We start from the raw sequence: 17150 nt of genomic DNA on the forward strand, positions 1-17150 counted from the left end.
GTGGGATTCGACCCCAACCTTGTTGGGTTATTATATTTGACACCGATGCCTTACACTATTTATTAAAGTGTAATTTGAGCATATCAAATTTTGGCGCCGTTGCCGGGGAATATGGTTTTTAAATTACTAATTAGTGTGTGCTTTACTTTACTTCTTATTCTATTCCTTCACACTTTGCTTGTTTTGCTTGGTGTTGGTAGGAAAACATGTTCGAATATGGTGAAGACTTAGAGGCAAAAATGGAAGAAAATCCTTTTGCGGATATCGAGGAGTACATTGGGGATACAAATGCTATTGTACCTCCAGCCGTTGGCACTGCAACTTTCAAGGTGGAACATGGTTTAATCCTTATGCTCAAAGCGGAGGGGTTTTTCAGGAATTCCACTAATGATGATCCGACACAACATCTTAGAAACTTCTTGGGTGTGTGTGCAATGCATAAGCAGAACAATGTCTCTGATGATGCTCTAAGGTTGAGATGCTTCAAGTACTCGCTACTTGGGGATGCAAGGAAATGACTTCAAAATCTGCCACCAAACTCAATTCATTCTTGGCCCGAACATGTTCGAGCATTCTTATCTAAATGGTTCCCATAAAGTAAGAAGTCTAAGCTCCGGGATAAAATCTTTTTTTTCAAGCAAGTACCAGGAGAACATATACATGAGGCATGAGATCATTTCAAATTATATTTGGTGAGGTCCCCTAACCATGGTTTTCCGGATTCTATCTTGTTGGAAAAATTCTATATGGGCTTGGATACTATGAACCAATCTATAGCCAAGAATGCAGCTGATGGATCTTTCATGGACAAATCATTCGCAAGGGTGACACAAATACTTGACAAAATGGCAAACCATAATCAAGCATGGAATTCCGAGGATACCACAGGTGGAATTACATATGGTTATCCTTCCTTGAGCAACATGATCAAGGAAAATCAAGAGAGAGATCAAGTGATTGCAGTGCTTGCTGCAAATGTTAAACGAAGAAGGTAAATATGGTTGAGGATGTGCAACCCATATCAAATGAGGATTTTGAGGAAGCAAATTATGTCAACAACTCTCAAGAAGGCTATCAAAGGCAACAATATCAAGGTTAAGGACAACAAAATCAATGGAGGCCAAACCCCCAAGGGCAAGGCCACCAACAATGGCGAAATGACCAAGGTGGCTCAAACCAAGGATATTGGAACAACAACAACAACTTCTCAAACCGGAGTTCAAACCCTTATGTTCCCCCAAAGGGTCAATATTCAAATCAAGGTTCCTCAAGTGAGTATAAGTTGGAAAGTATGCTTGAACGGGTATTGCAGAATCAAGAAAAATCCGACACTTTTATGAGGAACATGACCGATCTTGTTGACTCTCGTACAACATCCATTCAAAAATTGGAGATGCAAATGAGAGACCTCTCTAGGGAACAAAATCCAAAGCAAAAGGGAACACTCCATAGTGACACAATTGCGAAACCAAAGGGTAGTGGGAGTGGCCCAACTTCTCATGTCATGGCAATTACTACTAGGAGTGGGAAGGTACTACAAGGAGAGGGTGAACAAGTGGTTGAGGTAGAAGAGTTCGAGAAAAGGGTTGAGATTGAAGAGCCAAGTGTTATCGAAATTGAGAAGATTCCGGAAGATGTGCAAGTGCAAAAAGAGAACCAGGAAGAGGTAAAGGAAAAGGTAAAAGAGACACCAAAAACTCTTCCACCTATTCCTAGAACTCCTCCGACATTCCCTCAAAGACTTGCTAGGAAGGTTAATGATAGCAAACTCGAAAAGTTTTACGACATTCTCAAGCAATTATTGGTGAATATTCCATTTGTGGAAGCATTTTAAGAGATACCAGGTTTTGCAAAGTATTTGAAAGATTTGATCACCAAGAAGAAACCACCAAAAATGAAGTGGTGAATGTGACTCATCGGGTTAGTTCCATCATTGCAACATCCACCGTTCAAAAGAAAGAAGACCCGGGAGCTTTCACCATTCCTTGTACTATTGGGGCACATGATTTTGCAAGAGCCCTTTGTGATAATGGAGCTAGCATCAACTTGATGCCTCTTGCCATTTACAAGAAAGCGGGATTAGGTATGCCAAGGCCCACGAGTATGAGATTGCAAATGGCCGATCATTCCATCAAACGACCGGTGGGAATTGTTGATGATGTACTTGTGAAGGTGGGAAATTTTCATTTACCCGCCGACTTCGTAATCCTTGATTGTGCGGTTGACAAAGAGATCCCTATCATCTTGGGGAGACCATTCCTTTCCACTGGAAGAGCACTAATGGATTCGGAATGGAATGAGATCAAATTTTGTGTGAATGATGAAGAGGTTACATTCCAAGCAAGCAAGGGTATGAAACTACTGCATGAGTATGAAAGCATTTCGGTGATTGATGTGGTTGATGACGTAGAAGATGCAGTTGAAATGAAAATGGAAGAACAATGCCTCGGCGAGGCATTGGCGGCTATTTTGGTGAACTTTGATGGTGAAGATATGGAGGGGTACATGGAATCGGTAAATGCATTGGAGTGGCTTGGGTCCTACACTTATGCTCCGGCAAAGATCTCTCTCGACTTGGAGAATAGAGCCACTCCACCCGCAAAGCCTTCTATTATCGAACCTCCACAACTAGAGTTCAAACCACTTCCACCAGACTTGAGGTATAAATTTCTTGGCTCAAATGATACTTTACCGGTAATTGTTTCTTCTTTGTTGAATGATGTGTAGGTAGAACAATTGTTGGATGTCTTGAAGGAGCATAGGCAAGCCATTGGATGGACAATTGCGGACATCCGTGGGATTCCTGCCGGAATTTGCGAGCATAAAATCCAATTGGAAAGTGAAACAAAACCAAGTGTGGAACATCAACGACGGTTGAACCCGTCAATGCAAGAGGTGGTAATGAAAGAAATCATTAAATGGTTGGATGCCAGGGTATTCTAGCCTATTGCCGATAGTTCTTGGGTAAGCCCGATGCAATGTGTGTTGAAAAAGGGAGGCATGACCATAATCAAAAATGAGAAAAATGAGCTCATCCCAATAAGAACGGTGACCAATTGGAGGGTGTGTATGGATTATAGGAAGCTCAATAGTGCCACATGCAAAGACCATTTTCCTATGCCTTTTATTGATCAAATGCTTCATCGGCTAGCGGGAAGGTCGTTCTATTGCTTCCTTGATGGATATTCCGGTTACAACCAAATCAACATAGCCTTGGAGGATCAAGAGAAAATGACGTTCACTTGCCCTTACGGAATGTTTGCATTTAGCCGGATGCCATTCGGTTTGTGCAATGCTCCGGCTACATTTCAAAGATGCATGATGTCCATTTTCTCCGACATGGTAGAGGATTTTCTAGAAGTCTTCATGGACAACTTCTCGGTGGTAGGTGATTCTTTTGAGCATTGTCTTAACAATATTAGACAAGTGCTTAAGAGATATGAAGAGACCAACCTTGTGCTCAATTGGGCGAAATATCACTTCATGATGGATGAAGGCATTGTGTTGGGGCATAAAATTTCAAAACATGGCATAGAGGTTGACCGGGCAAAGATCGAGATTATTCTATAGACGTTTCATCAAGGATTTTTCCAAGATTGCAAATCCTATGTGCAAACTCCTTGAGAAAGATGCCAAATTTGTTTTTGATGAGAAATGCCTCAAAGCCTTTGAGGAATTGAAGCAAAGGCTCACCACGGCACCTATTATTGTCACACCCGATTGGTCTCTTCCTTTCGAGCTCATGTGTGACGCTAGTGGTGTAGCTATTGGGGAAATGCTTGGCCAACATCACAACAAGGTTCTCCACCCGGTCTATTATGCAAGCAAGACACTCAATGGGGCGCAAATGAATAACACTGTAACTGAGCAAACACTTCTTACCGTTGTCGATGCCTTTGAGAAGTTCCGGGCTTATTTGTTGGGATCCAAGGTGATAGTGTACACAGATCATGTTGCTCTTCGCTATCTCATGGAAAACAAGGATGCAAAGCCTCGGTTGATTCGATGGGTCTTGTTGTTGCAAGAATTTGACTTTGAGGTCAAGGATTGCAAGGGAAGTCAAAATCAAGTGGAGGATCATTTATCAAGGCTTGAAGAGGTAGGGAGACCAAAGGGAGATCTTGAACTCAACGATGCATTCCCGGATGAACGTATCTTGACACTATCTAGCACTTTTGCTCCTTGGTATGCCGATATTGCTAACTATTTGGTTAGTGACCTTATTCCGGATGGATTGGAATCCTATCAAAAGAAGAAGTTCTTGAGAGAATGCTGACAATACTATTGGGAGGAACCATTCCTGTTCCATGTTTGCGCTGACAATATTATTGGAAGGTGCGTTCCAGAAGAAGAAATTATGCCAATTCTAAAGGCATGCCATGACTCATCGGTTGGGGGTTATCACAGAGGAAATCGAATGGCGGCTAAGGTGCTTGAATGTGGTTACTATTGGCCGTCAATCTATCATGATACCAATCAAATAGTCAAGGCTCGTGACCAATGTCAAAGGCAAGGATCAATCTCCAAGAGGCATGAAATGCCGATGCACTTTGTAATGGAGATAGAAATCTTCGACGTTTGGGGAATTGATTTCATGGGTCCCTTTGTGAGCTCTTATGGGATGAAATATATCTTGGTAGTTGTGGACTATTTGTCCAAATGGGTGGAAGCAATTGCCTTACAAAACAACGAGGCAAGAAGTGTGACCGCATTCTTGAAGAAAAACATATTCACTCAGTTTGGCACTCCTAGGGCCATTCTTAGTGATGGTGGGTCTTATTTTTGTAACAAGGCTTTCACAGGACTTCTAGACAAGTATGGTGTCAAGCACAAGGTGGCCACACCTTATCATCCCCAATCTAGTGGTCAAGTTGAGGTTTTCAACTGGGAGATCAAGAGCATTCTAGTAAAGACTGTTAATGCAAATAGGACTGACTGGTCAAGGAAGCTAGATGGCGCATTGTGGGCGTACCGCACAACATACAAGACTCCTATTGGTACTTCTCCTTATCGGTTAGTCTTCGGAAAAGCTTGTCATCTACCCATGGAACTAGAGTACAAGGCCATGTGGGCTCTGAAGAGGTTGAATTTGGATTAGGCTGAAGCTGCGAATTTGAGGTTAACACAACTCATCGAAATGGAGGAATTCTATTTCCATGCATATGACAGTGCAACTGTGTATAAAGAAAGGATGAAGTTTGTCCACGACAAAAAGATCTTGAAGAGGGAGTTCAAGTTGGGTGACTTCGTTTTTCTCTTTAACTTAAGACTCAAATTGTTTTCGGGCAAGCTCAAAGCAAAATGGTCTGGTCGGTTCAAAGTGGTAAATGTCTCTCCTTTTGGAGCTATGGAACTAGCATCGGATGATGGGTTGCGGACATTCAAAGTCAATGGCCAACGAATCAAGTACTACTTGGGCACAGATGAAGAAAAATATTTAGAGGAGCAGTTGGATCTCCAAGATGGTCCATGACCGACAAATGAGTGATAAGAAACGCCAACTTTGTCGTGTCGTGACGTTAAATCAAGCGTTTTATGGGAGGCAACCCATATGTGGTAACACACTTTTTGTTTTTTAAATTTTTAATTTTCGATAGATAGATTTACTTAAGCAATTTATAGTGTGTTATAGAGTGTAGGGGATTCAAAAGATCATAACACTGGGTAGGAATTCATAAGAAAGGGAAGAAAAATCACCGTGTGAAGTTTGCTGCAAATATGCGGTCACATGTTCGCTATGCGGACAACATTTTGGTCGCAAACCAACACAGTGTGTTGGCTAAAGTTGAGGAACAAAATGCGACGAATTGGTACACTTAGCGGACCGCATCTTCACTATGCGATCGCATTGTGCACCGCATTCTTTGCCCTTCAGCAAGTCACTTGAACACACCGCATAACACTTATGTGGTTCGCATAGTGTGTTATGCGTTGGGTAAGTCACTGCAAAATGGTCGGTACGTCGTCGCATCCTTTCATCTCTCACACACTCAAAACAAAACAAAACAAGAAAATTTTTCTAATAGAAGAAAACAAAAAAAAGGGAACGAAAAGAAAAGAGGGGCAAACAAAGACCGAAAAAGGGGCAAAAAACGGCTAGTGAAATCTTACACAGGACGAAAACTAATTCATAATCTCCATAGTGTGCGTACTCATCTTCACTGGTATGTGTCCTTGCCCTAATTTTCCATTTTAAATTTCACGTTTGTCTCTCCTGTGTTTTTTTTTATGTTCTTTCTTTATTTTTGATTGTGTTGTTTTTAGTAGTTGTGTTCCCATATCGCGGTAGTTCTTGGGTAGAAAATGTGTTTAGGGTACTGGGTAGTACGAATTAGGACCGCCATTCTGAGGGTTAGTTTAATCGTTTGGGACTATGAACTTTGCGGCTCGCAAAATCAAAATGCGGTCCGCATTATTGCCGCATATCTGAAACCTAGATTGACTGAGAAAGATTCTAAAATGCAGCGAGTTTGCGATTGCATAGTTGATATGCGGACCGCAAACTCACCGCATACTGAGACAGTGCACCCAGTTTCTCAGCATGATTTTTGCGACCATTTTGCGATCGCATTTCCTACTTAGCGGTGGAATTTGCGATCGCATTTCAGGCTTTGGTTTTCTGTGGAATCAGGTTTGCGATAGTTATGATGTCTGCATAATGGTTATGCGATTGCATAACCCATCACACACTTGTATAATTTCAAGAGCTAAAAGTTTGCGACAAGTTTGCGGTTCGCATAGTGGTTATGCGACCACATACTTGTCGCATTCTTAACTTCTTCTTTGTTTTTCATTGTTTTTCTGTTCTTTTTTCACTGTTGCTTATAATGTCTCTCACCTTTCACTTTCGTGCAGATATGGCTCCCAAGAAACATGCATCCTCTGCACTGAAAAGGGACTCCACCATTCGTCAAGCGTCACAAGCAAAACGACCTAGCATGGACCCTAATGTTCCACGTCTTTCCCAGTCCGATGAGGAGGAGACCTTACCTATAGTAGACCTATAGGCAGAGGCAAGAAGAACAAGGGGAGATGACTACCAACTTCGGTTTGCAATCGATGGTTCTAGGGAACTCTATAGGGAAGGGTTGACAAAGAGAAAAATCCATGCCGAGAAGCAAGTGAGCATGAACGGACTTAAAGAGCAGCACCCCCACATTTAGGAGAACATAAAAGATAGAAAATGGGAGTGTTTCACTGAGCTGTCGGACGACTACAATGAAACTCTTGTCTGTGAGTTTTATGGCTCATACAGAGCTTCCAGGACTGCTCACCACAAGCGCAACAAGGTATTCTGTGATAATGTACTAGTTTGGGGAAAGACGTGAGCTGTAGCGCTAAGACTATTAATTAACTACATCCCTGAATAGAGCCTGGGAACAGTTGATTACCAAGCCAAATGGGTAAATCGGGAGAATGAGCGGAGTTGGATAGCATCTGTGATAGCAAAGGGTACCCCTGCGTGGATCAGCCTTGTGCACAAAATATTCAAAGAGGATCTCACATGAGAGGGTCGATTTTGGCTTAGTTTCATCACTTCTCGACTGATACCGTCCACAAATGAAACTGACATCAACATTAAGAAGGCTCTTCTCATTGCCTGCATTATAACAAGGATCAAAATTGATATGGGTGCCCTTATCTTCCAAGAGTTAGGGATCCGAGCAAGGCAGACTGCCACTTCATTGCCATTCCTCTATTTGATCACAGCCCTCTGCAAGGCTGTGAATGTCCCACTCATGTCCCATTCTGATAAGACAAGGAAGGTGCTAAAGGATATCGACATCACGCGCATTAGTGATGCTGTCACTCCCCCAGAGGTTCAGCCTCTGATTCCAGTTGATGTAGAGCCCTCAGAGTCCCAGACTCATATGTCCCCTCAGACTCCGGTTGCATCTATTTCCATTGCATAGCCCGCCTCTCAGTCCACCATTGCTCAGCCTTCTGCTGCACTGCCAGTTGTCTCAAGGCTTGGTCTCATTGCTTAGCATGCCAATGCTAAGGTAGACCAGCTTTTGAAGACCTTACCGAACCTCATCAAACAGTCCTTGACTCCGATATAGTCCTCAGTGACAGCACTCCAACAACAACAAACAAATTATGAGGATCGCCTGCAACAACTCGAGTTGAGGGTTGAGAAGATAGAGAGAGGTGAGGTTGGTGACCTGCCTAGGCTCCGGGAGGAGGTTGCCACAATGAAGACCGAGCTCCACAAGATGCAGACTTTGGAGTTCGATATATCATCCCTCTTGCCCAAGGAAGGTGAGCAGGGTGCAGACACAGCAACGCCAGATTTGGGTCTTCATTTCACTACTCTGATGGCAGACGTTGCATCTCAGACTGCCGGGACTTCCTAGCCTCCAGCTCCTCCTATACGTATTGATATTCCTGATGAGGAGGTTTCTAGACGATCTGCTAAGTCCGAGGGTAAGGAGGCAGATGAGGGAGAGGAGGAGGAGGATTCATGGTCCACGGATGATGATGGCCCTCAGGAGAAGGGCAAGTAGACTGCTGCTCCTACAGTTGAGAATGACGAGCAAGCAAACATTCAGATGGCGATAGAACATTCACTAGCAGATTTGGCCGCCCCTGCAGATCCATCGGCCACTCAGCCATCAGCCGGCGAGGGTAGTATCTCATAGGCCCCAACTCTAGTACTGGACCAACCAGAGATCCCACCTCCATCATTGGAGGTCACTCCTCAGGCCGAGATCTCATCGGTACCTGCTTCAGCATTAGAGGGTGATCCTACCATTATTAAGCCGTCTGTCGACTCCCATAGCGCTTAGTGCGCCTCAAGGAGCCCCTTCAACTCTACTCAATGTTCTTATGCATTGGGGACAATGCATGCTTTTTAGTTGGGGGTGGTAGCCTTGTATATACTTTTGTGTTACAAACAAACTTATGTACTCATGTATATTTTGTGATTATGTATATATCAGTGTTTTGTGTTTATGCTTTAAGTTATGTTGTGTAGTTCGTGATTGTGTATATATTAGTGTTTTGTGATCTCCGTACATAAGTTATGTTATTCTTGTGCATATATAAAAAAATACAACTAAACAACAAAAGCAAGTAGATAGTCGTCCATCTTTAGTAATTTGCAATGAATTCCCCTTGGTTTTTCTTTACCAGGTTCTTTTCCAAGGGTGTAATAGTAGAACCAGGACAGTAGAATGAAACATGTTGACCGGTTTGGTGTAATTGTCTAGTCTCAAGCATGTGTATCTGTATATAGCCTATACCCTTCCATATAAAAAAAAAGAAGAGATATCAACTTTGTGAACTTGAGGCTTGCTCTGTGACTCTTTGTCTACCTAGAGTTATACATGTATATATGATGAAAGCTTTGAGTTTCCAAGTGTTGACTCGAGGGCTTCAAACTATGTGAGCCAAACAGTTTGTGTGCCATGTGTGTGAGTTCTTTGTGTAAACAATTCTTGTGTTTGCTTCTGCCATCTAGAACTTGCCCGGTTGTTTTTTCGATGCTTATAATAATTACATTTGGTTGGAGAAATGACCTTAGGCAGTCTTTGTGATTTTTGGAAAACCAGTTAGTCTTTCAAGCCACTTATTGTACAGATAGTATCAGTAGTCACCCCATTTGAGCCTTGAACCTTTTCTTTGGATACCTCATTACAAACCTTTCCCTTTTTGTGAAATAATTCCCTCTTTTGAACCCGTCCTTCCTTGAGCATTGAGAATGAGGCTAAAAGCCTAAGTTGGGGGTGTGGTGTAAAGTCGGAAATTGGCAAGATTGTACAATGAGCGTAGGAAAGTGAACCTCAAAATGTGAAACTACTCATGCTCCAAAAACATTATATAAAAAAAAGAGAAAGAAAAAAAATATAAGAGTTGTGGGTATAAGAGGTAGTTGAGGCGACTAAATGGTGGAAAAGTTGAAGCTAATGAAGGCTATATGGTTAGAAAAGAAGCAAAGAGCAACAGAAAGAAAATGTGATTAGTGTTCAAGGAGGGTGTAGTCACTTGTACCTAAATGCTTATCCGACCCTTCCCTAAACCTACATTACAAGCTTAAAAAGTCTTTATGGGATCTCCAACCGAGCGTTCTTAGAATTAAGCGGCGAATTAAAATAAGGGCAAGCCTATGGTATGGTGTGTTGCAACACTTGAAACTCTTTTTGAGAGTGAGTTTATTTATGAATTCGTCCCTTCTTGTTGTCATTGTAAATATTGTGATTTTGGGACTTTCTTTCTAGTGAGGGCACATGAACTGTGAGGTTGAACAAAAGTTGAGTTTTTGAGTCAAATGCAAGTGCACTCAACTGAGGGTAGCATTTTGTTACATTGTCTAAGGCTCAAAGTTCACAAGTTTATTAGTTTTCCTTGTATATATTGATGGTTCAGGAAGGGTAAAACAATCGAAGATGCATGCTTGAAGTACTAACAACAAACACCATCCATGGTCACTATTTTTTCATGTCTTGTAGATGGAGTCTAGAGTAGGATAATGTTGTTTTAGTTGCTTGAGTACATGCAAGAGTTTAAGTTGGGGGTGTTGATGTGCCGGAGAATTTCGACACAATTCAATACAAATTTCTTAGATTTTAGCTTGTTTTGAATGCAATTATCTCCTCTACTTATGTAATTTCAGTGTTTTTTGCAGTACATGAGGTTTAAAGACCCAAGAGCATGGAAATGAAAGCAAAAAGCCACAAAAAGACAAGAAAAGAGCAAAATGCAGCACAAATGTGGAAATGCAGTGAAAGATGCAATCGCAAATCCTACATGTGAGCCACATAATGTGCAAAGGATCGCAAACCAAAACAGAATGTTGGCCAAAATCCAATGCAAGAAATGCGGTCCAGAATGCGATCGAATAACAGGTTTGCGGACCGCATAATGGACCGCAAACTAAGGGAGAGAAATGTTGATTGTGGAAAATGCGACGCAGAATGCGATCGCATATCTGGAATGCAGACCGCAAATTCACAATGCGACGAAGGCCTGAAAACTAGGGTTCTGAAGTGCGACGGGCGTGAAGAGAATGCGGACCGCATATCTGTTATGCGATAGAAATGTGGTCGCATATTTGACCTGAAAGGGCATTTTTATCTATTTCTGTCTTGACTTTTGGCCCTCTATAAATAGATTTATTGTGATTTTGTTGGCTCATCTTGTCTGACTTGGAGACTACAATACAAGGCTTTAATATTCCTCTCTTTTGGAAGCTTTTGGGTCAAGAATTTTTCACTTTGTAAGCTTTATGACATTAAATATTCTCTTCCTTTTGTATTTTAGCATGTGTAGCTTACTTTAAATACTAAGGTTGTGGACCGTAAATGGGTGTTATGTTAATGGGTGTTTAACATTGAATATATATATAATGGTTGGTTGATATTTATTTACTTCTCATTCTTCATTTATTGTTGGTGGTTGCAAACATTAACAAGTGCCATTAAATTCTTGCTTTGCTTGGGAAAGTGGGTTTGAATTTGGTAGAAGTAAATATCAAAGACTCAAGGCTTTAAACCTTGTTTAATAGACTCATTTAGGAATAAGTGAGTTTTATTTGGCATATATTAATTGTTCTTAATTGCAACTCTTTTATATTTGGAAAAATCATAAAGAGGAAATACTATCCAATCATTGGAAAATATTGGATAGTCATTTAGACATCATTTGCATATCAAAAGGACCTTCCATTAGAAATATATCATATTAACACCGCTAGCATTACACTTCATAAAAGGGGACACAACCTTGGTTTCTTTAATTAAATTATTTACATTCTCAATTATAAAATTAGCTATTACTTCAAACCAAAATCATTTCATACTCTTGTTACTATTAACTTAATAGAATTACAACTTCAGTCAAGTAACACACTATTTGAGTAACCTTTTCACACCTATTCCCTGTGGGATTCGACCCCAACCTTGTTGGGTTATTATATTTGACACCGATGCCTTACACTATTTATTAAAGTGTAATTTGAGCATATCAAATTTTGGCGCCGTTGCCGGGGAATATGGTTTTTAAATTACTAATTAGTGTGTGCTTTACTTTACTTCTTATTCTATTCCTTCACACTTTGCTTGTTTTGCTTGGTGTTGGTAGGAAAACATGTTCGAATATGGTGAAGACTTAGAGGCAAAAATGGAAGAAAATCCTTTTGCGGATATCGAGGAGTACATTGGGGATACAAATGCTATTGTACCTCCAGCCGTTGGCACTGCAACTTTCAAGGTGGAACATGGTTTAATCCTTATGCTCAAAGCGGAGGGGTTTTTCAGGAATTCCACTAATGATGATCCGACACAACATCTTAGAAACTTCTTGGGTGTGTGTGCAATGCATAAGCAGAACAATGTCTCTGATGATGCTCTAAGGTTGAGATGCTTCAAGTACTCGCTACTTGGGGATGCAAGGAAATGACTTCAAAATCTGCCACCAAACTCAATTCATTCTTGGCCCGAACATGTTCGAGCATTCTTATCTAAATGGTTCCCATAAAGTAAGAAGTCTAAGCTCCGGGATAAAATCTTTTTTTTCAAGCAAGTACCAGGAGAACATATACATGAGGCATGAGATCATTTCAAATTATATTTGGTGAGGTCCCCTAACCATGGTTTTCCGGATTCTATCTTGTTGGAAAAATTCTATATGGGCTTGGATACTATGAACCAATCTATAGCCAAGAATGCAGCTGATGGATCTTTCATGGACAAATCATTCGCAAGGGTGACACAAATACTTGACAAAATGGCAAACCATAATCAAGCATGGAATTCCGAGGATACCACAGGTGGAATTACATATGGTTATCCTTCCTTGAGCAACATGATCAAGGAAAATCAAGAGAGAGATCAAGTGATTGCAGTGCTTGCTGCAAATGTTAAACGAAGAAGGTAAATATGGTTGAGGATGTGCAACCCATATCAAATGAGGATTTTGAGGAAGCAAATTATGTCAACAACTCTCAAGAAGGCTATCAAAGGCAACAATATCAAGGTTAAGGACAACAAAATCAATGGAGGCCAAACCCCCAAGGGCAAGGCCACCAACAATGGCGAAATGACCAAGGTGGCTCAAACCAAGGATATTGGAACAACAACAACAACTTCTCAAACCGGAGTTCAAACCCTTATGTTCCCCCAAAGGGTCAATATTCAAATCAATGTTCCTCAAGTGAGTATAAGTTGGAAAGTATGCTTGAACGGGTATTGCAGAATCAAGAAAAATCCGACACTTTTATGAGGAACATGACCGAGCTTGTTGGCTCTCGTACAACATCCATTCAAAAATTGGAGATGCAAATGAGAGACCTCTCTAGGGAACAAAATCCAAAGCAAAAGGGAACACTCCATAGTGACACAATTGCGAAACCAAAGGGTAGTGGGAGTGGCCCAACTTCTCATGTCATGGCAATTACTACTAGGAGTGGGAAGGTACTACAAGGAGAGGGTGAACAAGTGGTTGAGGTAGAAGAGTTCGAGAAAAGGGTTGAGATTGAAGAGCCAAGTGTTATCGAAATTGAGAAGATTCCGGAAGATGTGCAAGTGCAAAAAGAGAACCAGGAAGAGGTAAAGGAAAAGGTAAAAGAGACACCAAAAACTCTTCCACCTATTCCTAGAACTCCTCCGACATTCCCTCAAAGACTTGCTAGGAAGGTTAATGATAGCAAACTCGAAAAGTTTTACGACATTCTCAAGCAATTATTGGTGAATATTCCATTTGTGGAAGCATTTTAAGAGATACCAGGTTTTGCAAAGTATTTGAAAGATTTGATCACCAAGAAGAAACCACCAAAAATGAAGTGGTGAATGTGACTCATCGGGTTAGTTCCATCATTGCAACATCCACCGTTCAAAAGAAAGAAGACCCGGGAGCTTTCACCATTCCTTGTACTATTGGGGCACATGATTTTGCAAGAGCCCTTTGTGATAATGGAGCTAGCATCAACTTGATGCCTCTTGCCATTTACAAGAAAGCGGGATTAGGTATGCCAAGGCCCACGAGTATGAGATTGCAAATGGCCGATCATTCCATCAAACGACCGGTGGGAATTGTTAATGATGTACTTGTGAAGGTGGGAAATTTTCATTTACCCGCCGACTTCGTAATCCTTGATTGTGCGGTTGACAAAGAGATCCCTATCATCTTGGGGAGACCATTCCTTTCCACTGGAAGAGCACTAATGGATTCGGAATGGAATGAGATCAAATTTTGTGTGAATGATGAAGAGGTTACATTCCAAGCAAGCAAGGGTATGAAACTACTGCATGAGTATGAAAGCATTTCGGTGATTGATGTGGTTGATGACGTAGAAGATGCAGTTGAAATGAAAATGGAAGAATAATGCCTCGGCGAGGCATTGGCGGCTATTTTGGTGAACTTTGATGGTGAAGATATGGAGGGGTACATGGAATCGGTAAATGCATTGGAGTGGCTTGGGTCCTACACTTATGCTCCGGCAAAGATCTCTCTCGACTTGGAGAATAGAGCCACTCCACCCGCAAAGCCTTCTATTATCGAACCTCCACAACTAGAGTTCAAACCACTTCCACCAGACTTGAGGTATAAATTTCTTGGCTCAAATGATACTTTACCGGTAATTGTTTCTTCTTTGTTGAATGATGTGTAGGTAGAACAATTGTTGGATGTCTTGAAGGAGCATGGCAAGCCATTGGATGGACAATTGCGGACATCCGTGGGATTCCTGCCGGAATTTGCGAGCATAAAATCCAATTGGAAAGTGAAACAAAACCAAGTGTGGAACATCAACGACGGTTGAACCCGTCAATGCAAGAGGTGGTAATGAAAGAAATCATTAAATGGTTGGATGCCAGGGTATTCTAGCCTATTGCCGATAGTTCTTGGGTAAGCCCGATGCAATGTGTGTTGAAAAAGGGAGGCATGACCATAATCAAAAATGAGAAAAATGAGCTCATCCCAATAAGAACGGTGACCAATTGGAGGGTGTGTATGGATTATAGGAAGCTCAATAGTGCCACATGCAAAGACCATTTTCCTATGCCTTTTATTGATCAAATGCTTCATCGGCTAGCGGGAAGGTCGTTCTATTGCTTCCTTGATGGATATTCCGGTTACAACCAAATCAACATAGCCTTGGAGGATCAAGAGAAAATGACGTTCACTTGCCCTTACGGAATGTTTGCATTTAGCCGGATGCCATTCGGTTTGTGCAATGCTCCGGCTACATTTCAAAGATGCATGATGTCCATTTTCTCCGACATGGTAGAGGATTTTCTAGAAGTCTTCATGGACAACTTCTCGGTGGTAGGTGATTCTTTTGAGCATTGTCTTAACAATATTAGACAAGTGCTTAAGAGATATGAAGAGACCAACCTTGTGCTCAATTGGGCGAAATATCACTTCATGATGGATGAAGGCATTGTGTTGGGGCATAAAATTTCAAAACATGGCATAGAGGTTGACCGGGCAAAGATCGAGATTATTCTATAGACGTTTCATCAAGGATTTTTCCAAGATTGCAAATCCTATGTGCAAACTCCTTGAGAAAGATGCCAAATTTGTTTTTGATGAGAAATGCCTCAAAGCCTTTGAGGAATTGAAGCAAAGGCTCACCACGGCACCTATTATTGTCACACCCGATTGGTCTCTTCCTTTCGAGCTCATGTGTGACGCTAGTGGTGTAGCTATTGGGGAAATGCTTGGCCAACATCACAACAAGGTTCTCCACCCGGTCTATTATGCAAGCAAGACACTCAATGGGGCGCAAATGAATAACACTGTAACTGAGCAAACACTTCTTGCCGTTGTCGATGCCTTTGAGAAGTTCCGGGCTTATTTGTTGGGATCCAAGGTGATAGTGTACACAGATCATGTTGCTCTTCGCTATCTCATGGAAAACAAGGATGCAAAGCCTCGGTTGATTCGATGGGTCTTGTTGTTGCAAGAATTTGACTTTGAGGTCAAGGATTGCAAGGGAAGTCAAAATCAAGTGGAGGATCATTTATCAAGGCTTGAAGAGGTAGGGAGACCAAAGGGAGATCTTGAACTCAACGATGCATTCCCGGATGAACGTATCTTGACACTATCTAGCACTTTTGCTCCTTGGTATGCCGATATTGCTAACTATTTGGTTAGTGACCTTATTCCGGATGGATTGGAATCCTATCAAAAGAAGAAGTTTTTGAGAGAATGCTGACAATACTATTGGGAGGAACCATTCCTGTTCCATGTTTGCGCTGACAATATTATTGGAAGGTGCGTTCCAGAAGAAGAAATTATGCCAATTCTAAAGGCATGCCATGACTCATCGGTTGGGGGTTATCACAGAGGAAATCGAATGGCGGCTAAGGTGCTTGAATGTGGTTACTATTGGCCGTCAATCTATCATGATACCAATCAAATAGTCAAGGCTCGTGACCAATGTCAAAGGCAAGGATCAATCTCCAAGAGGCATGAAATGCCGATGCACTTTGTAATGGAGATAGAAATCTTCGACGTTTGGGGAATTGATTTCATGGGTCCCTTTGTGAGCTCTTATGGGATGAAATATATCTTGGTAGTTGTGGACTATTTGTCCAAATGGGTGGAAGCAATTGCCTTACAAAACAACGAGGCAAGAAGTGTGACCGCATTCTTGAAGAAAAACATATTCACTCAGTTTGGCACTCCTAGGGCCATTCTTAGTGATGGTGGGTCTTATTTTTGTAACAAGGCTTTCACAGGACTTCTAGACAAGTATGGTGTCAAGCACAAGGTGGCCACACCTTATCATCCCCAATCTAGTGGTCAAGTTGAGGTTTTCAACCGGGAGATCAAGAGCATTCTAGTAAAGACTGTTAATGCAAATAGGACTGACTGGTCAAGGAAGCTAGATGGCGCATTGTGGGCGTACCGCACAACATACAAGACTCCTATTGGTACTTCTCCTTATCGGTTAGTCTTCGGAAAAGCTTGTCATCTACCCATGGAACTGGAGTACAAGGCCATGTGGGCTCTGAAGAGGTTGAATTTGGATTAGGCTGAAGCTGTGAATTTGAGGTTAACACAACTCAACGAAATGGAGGAATTCTATTTCCATGCATATGACAGTGCAACTGTGTATAAAGAAAGGATGAAGTTTGTCCACGACAAAAAGATCTTGAAGAGGGAGTTCAAGTTGGGTGACTTCGTTTTTCTCTTTAACTTAAGAC

The 17150-nt window shown here is 41.6% G+C and overlaps 1 protein-coding gene and 2 non-coding genes across 3 annotated transcripts; 1 reads left to right on the top strand and 2 right to left on the bottom strand.

Annotated features, from left to right (window-relative positions):
- Positions 1-608: 608 nt before the first annotated feature.
- Positions 609-715, bottom strand: LOC138869863 (small nucleolar RNA R71). The gene has a single exon (XR_011400113.1). It is a non-coding gene; the product is annotated as a small nucleolar RNA R71 (small nucleolar RNA).
- Positions 716-12489: 11774 nt separating this feature from the next.
- LOC138869864 (small nucleolar RNA R71) lies at positions 12490-12596 on the bottom strand. The gene has a single exon (XR_011400114.1). It is a non-coding gene; the product is annotated as a small nucleolar RNA R71 (small nucleolar RNA).
- Positions 12597-12906: 310 nt separating this feature from the next.
- LOC138869373 (uncharacterized) lies at positions 12907-14323 on the top strand. Its single transcript, XM_070146986.1, has 3 exons — positions 12907-13152; positions 13194-13657; positions 13708-14323. The coding sequence occupies exons 1-3, from the start codon at positions 12907-12909 to the stop codon at positions 14321-14323; spliced, it is 1326 nt and encodes a 441-aa protein (XP_070003087.1).
- Positions 14324-17150: the final 2827 nt, after the last annotated feature.

The sequence above is a fragment of the Nicotiana sylvestris genome, chromosome 5, assembly GCF_000393655.2.
Source record: "Nicotiana sylvestris chromosome 5, ASM39365v2, whole genome shotgun sequence".
Classification (NCBI taxonomy): Eukaryota; Viridiplantae; Streptophyta; class Magnoliopsida; order Solanales; family Solanaceae; genus Nicotiana; species Nicotiana sylvestris.

What these genes read in the sequence shown, in the direction of transcription:
- LOC138869373 (XM_070146986.1), top strand. Translation starts at nt 12,907, where the DNA reads ATGAGGATTTTGAGGAAGCAAATTATGTCAACAACTCTCAAGAAGGCT. An exon ending in TTCAAATCAATGTTCCTCAA is followed by an intron (nt 13,153 to 13,193) that starts GTGAGTATAAGT and finishes CGGGTATTGCAG; the next exon opens with AATCAAGAAAAATCCGACAC. An exon ending in AATGATAGCAAACTCGAAAA is followed by an intron (nt 13,658 to 13,707) that starts GTTTTACGACAT and finishes CATTTGTGGAAG; the next exon opens with CATTTTAAGAGATACCAGGT.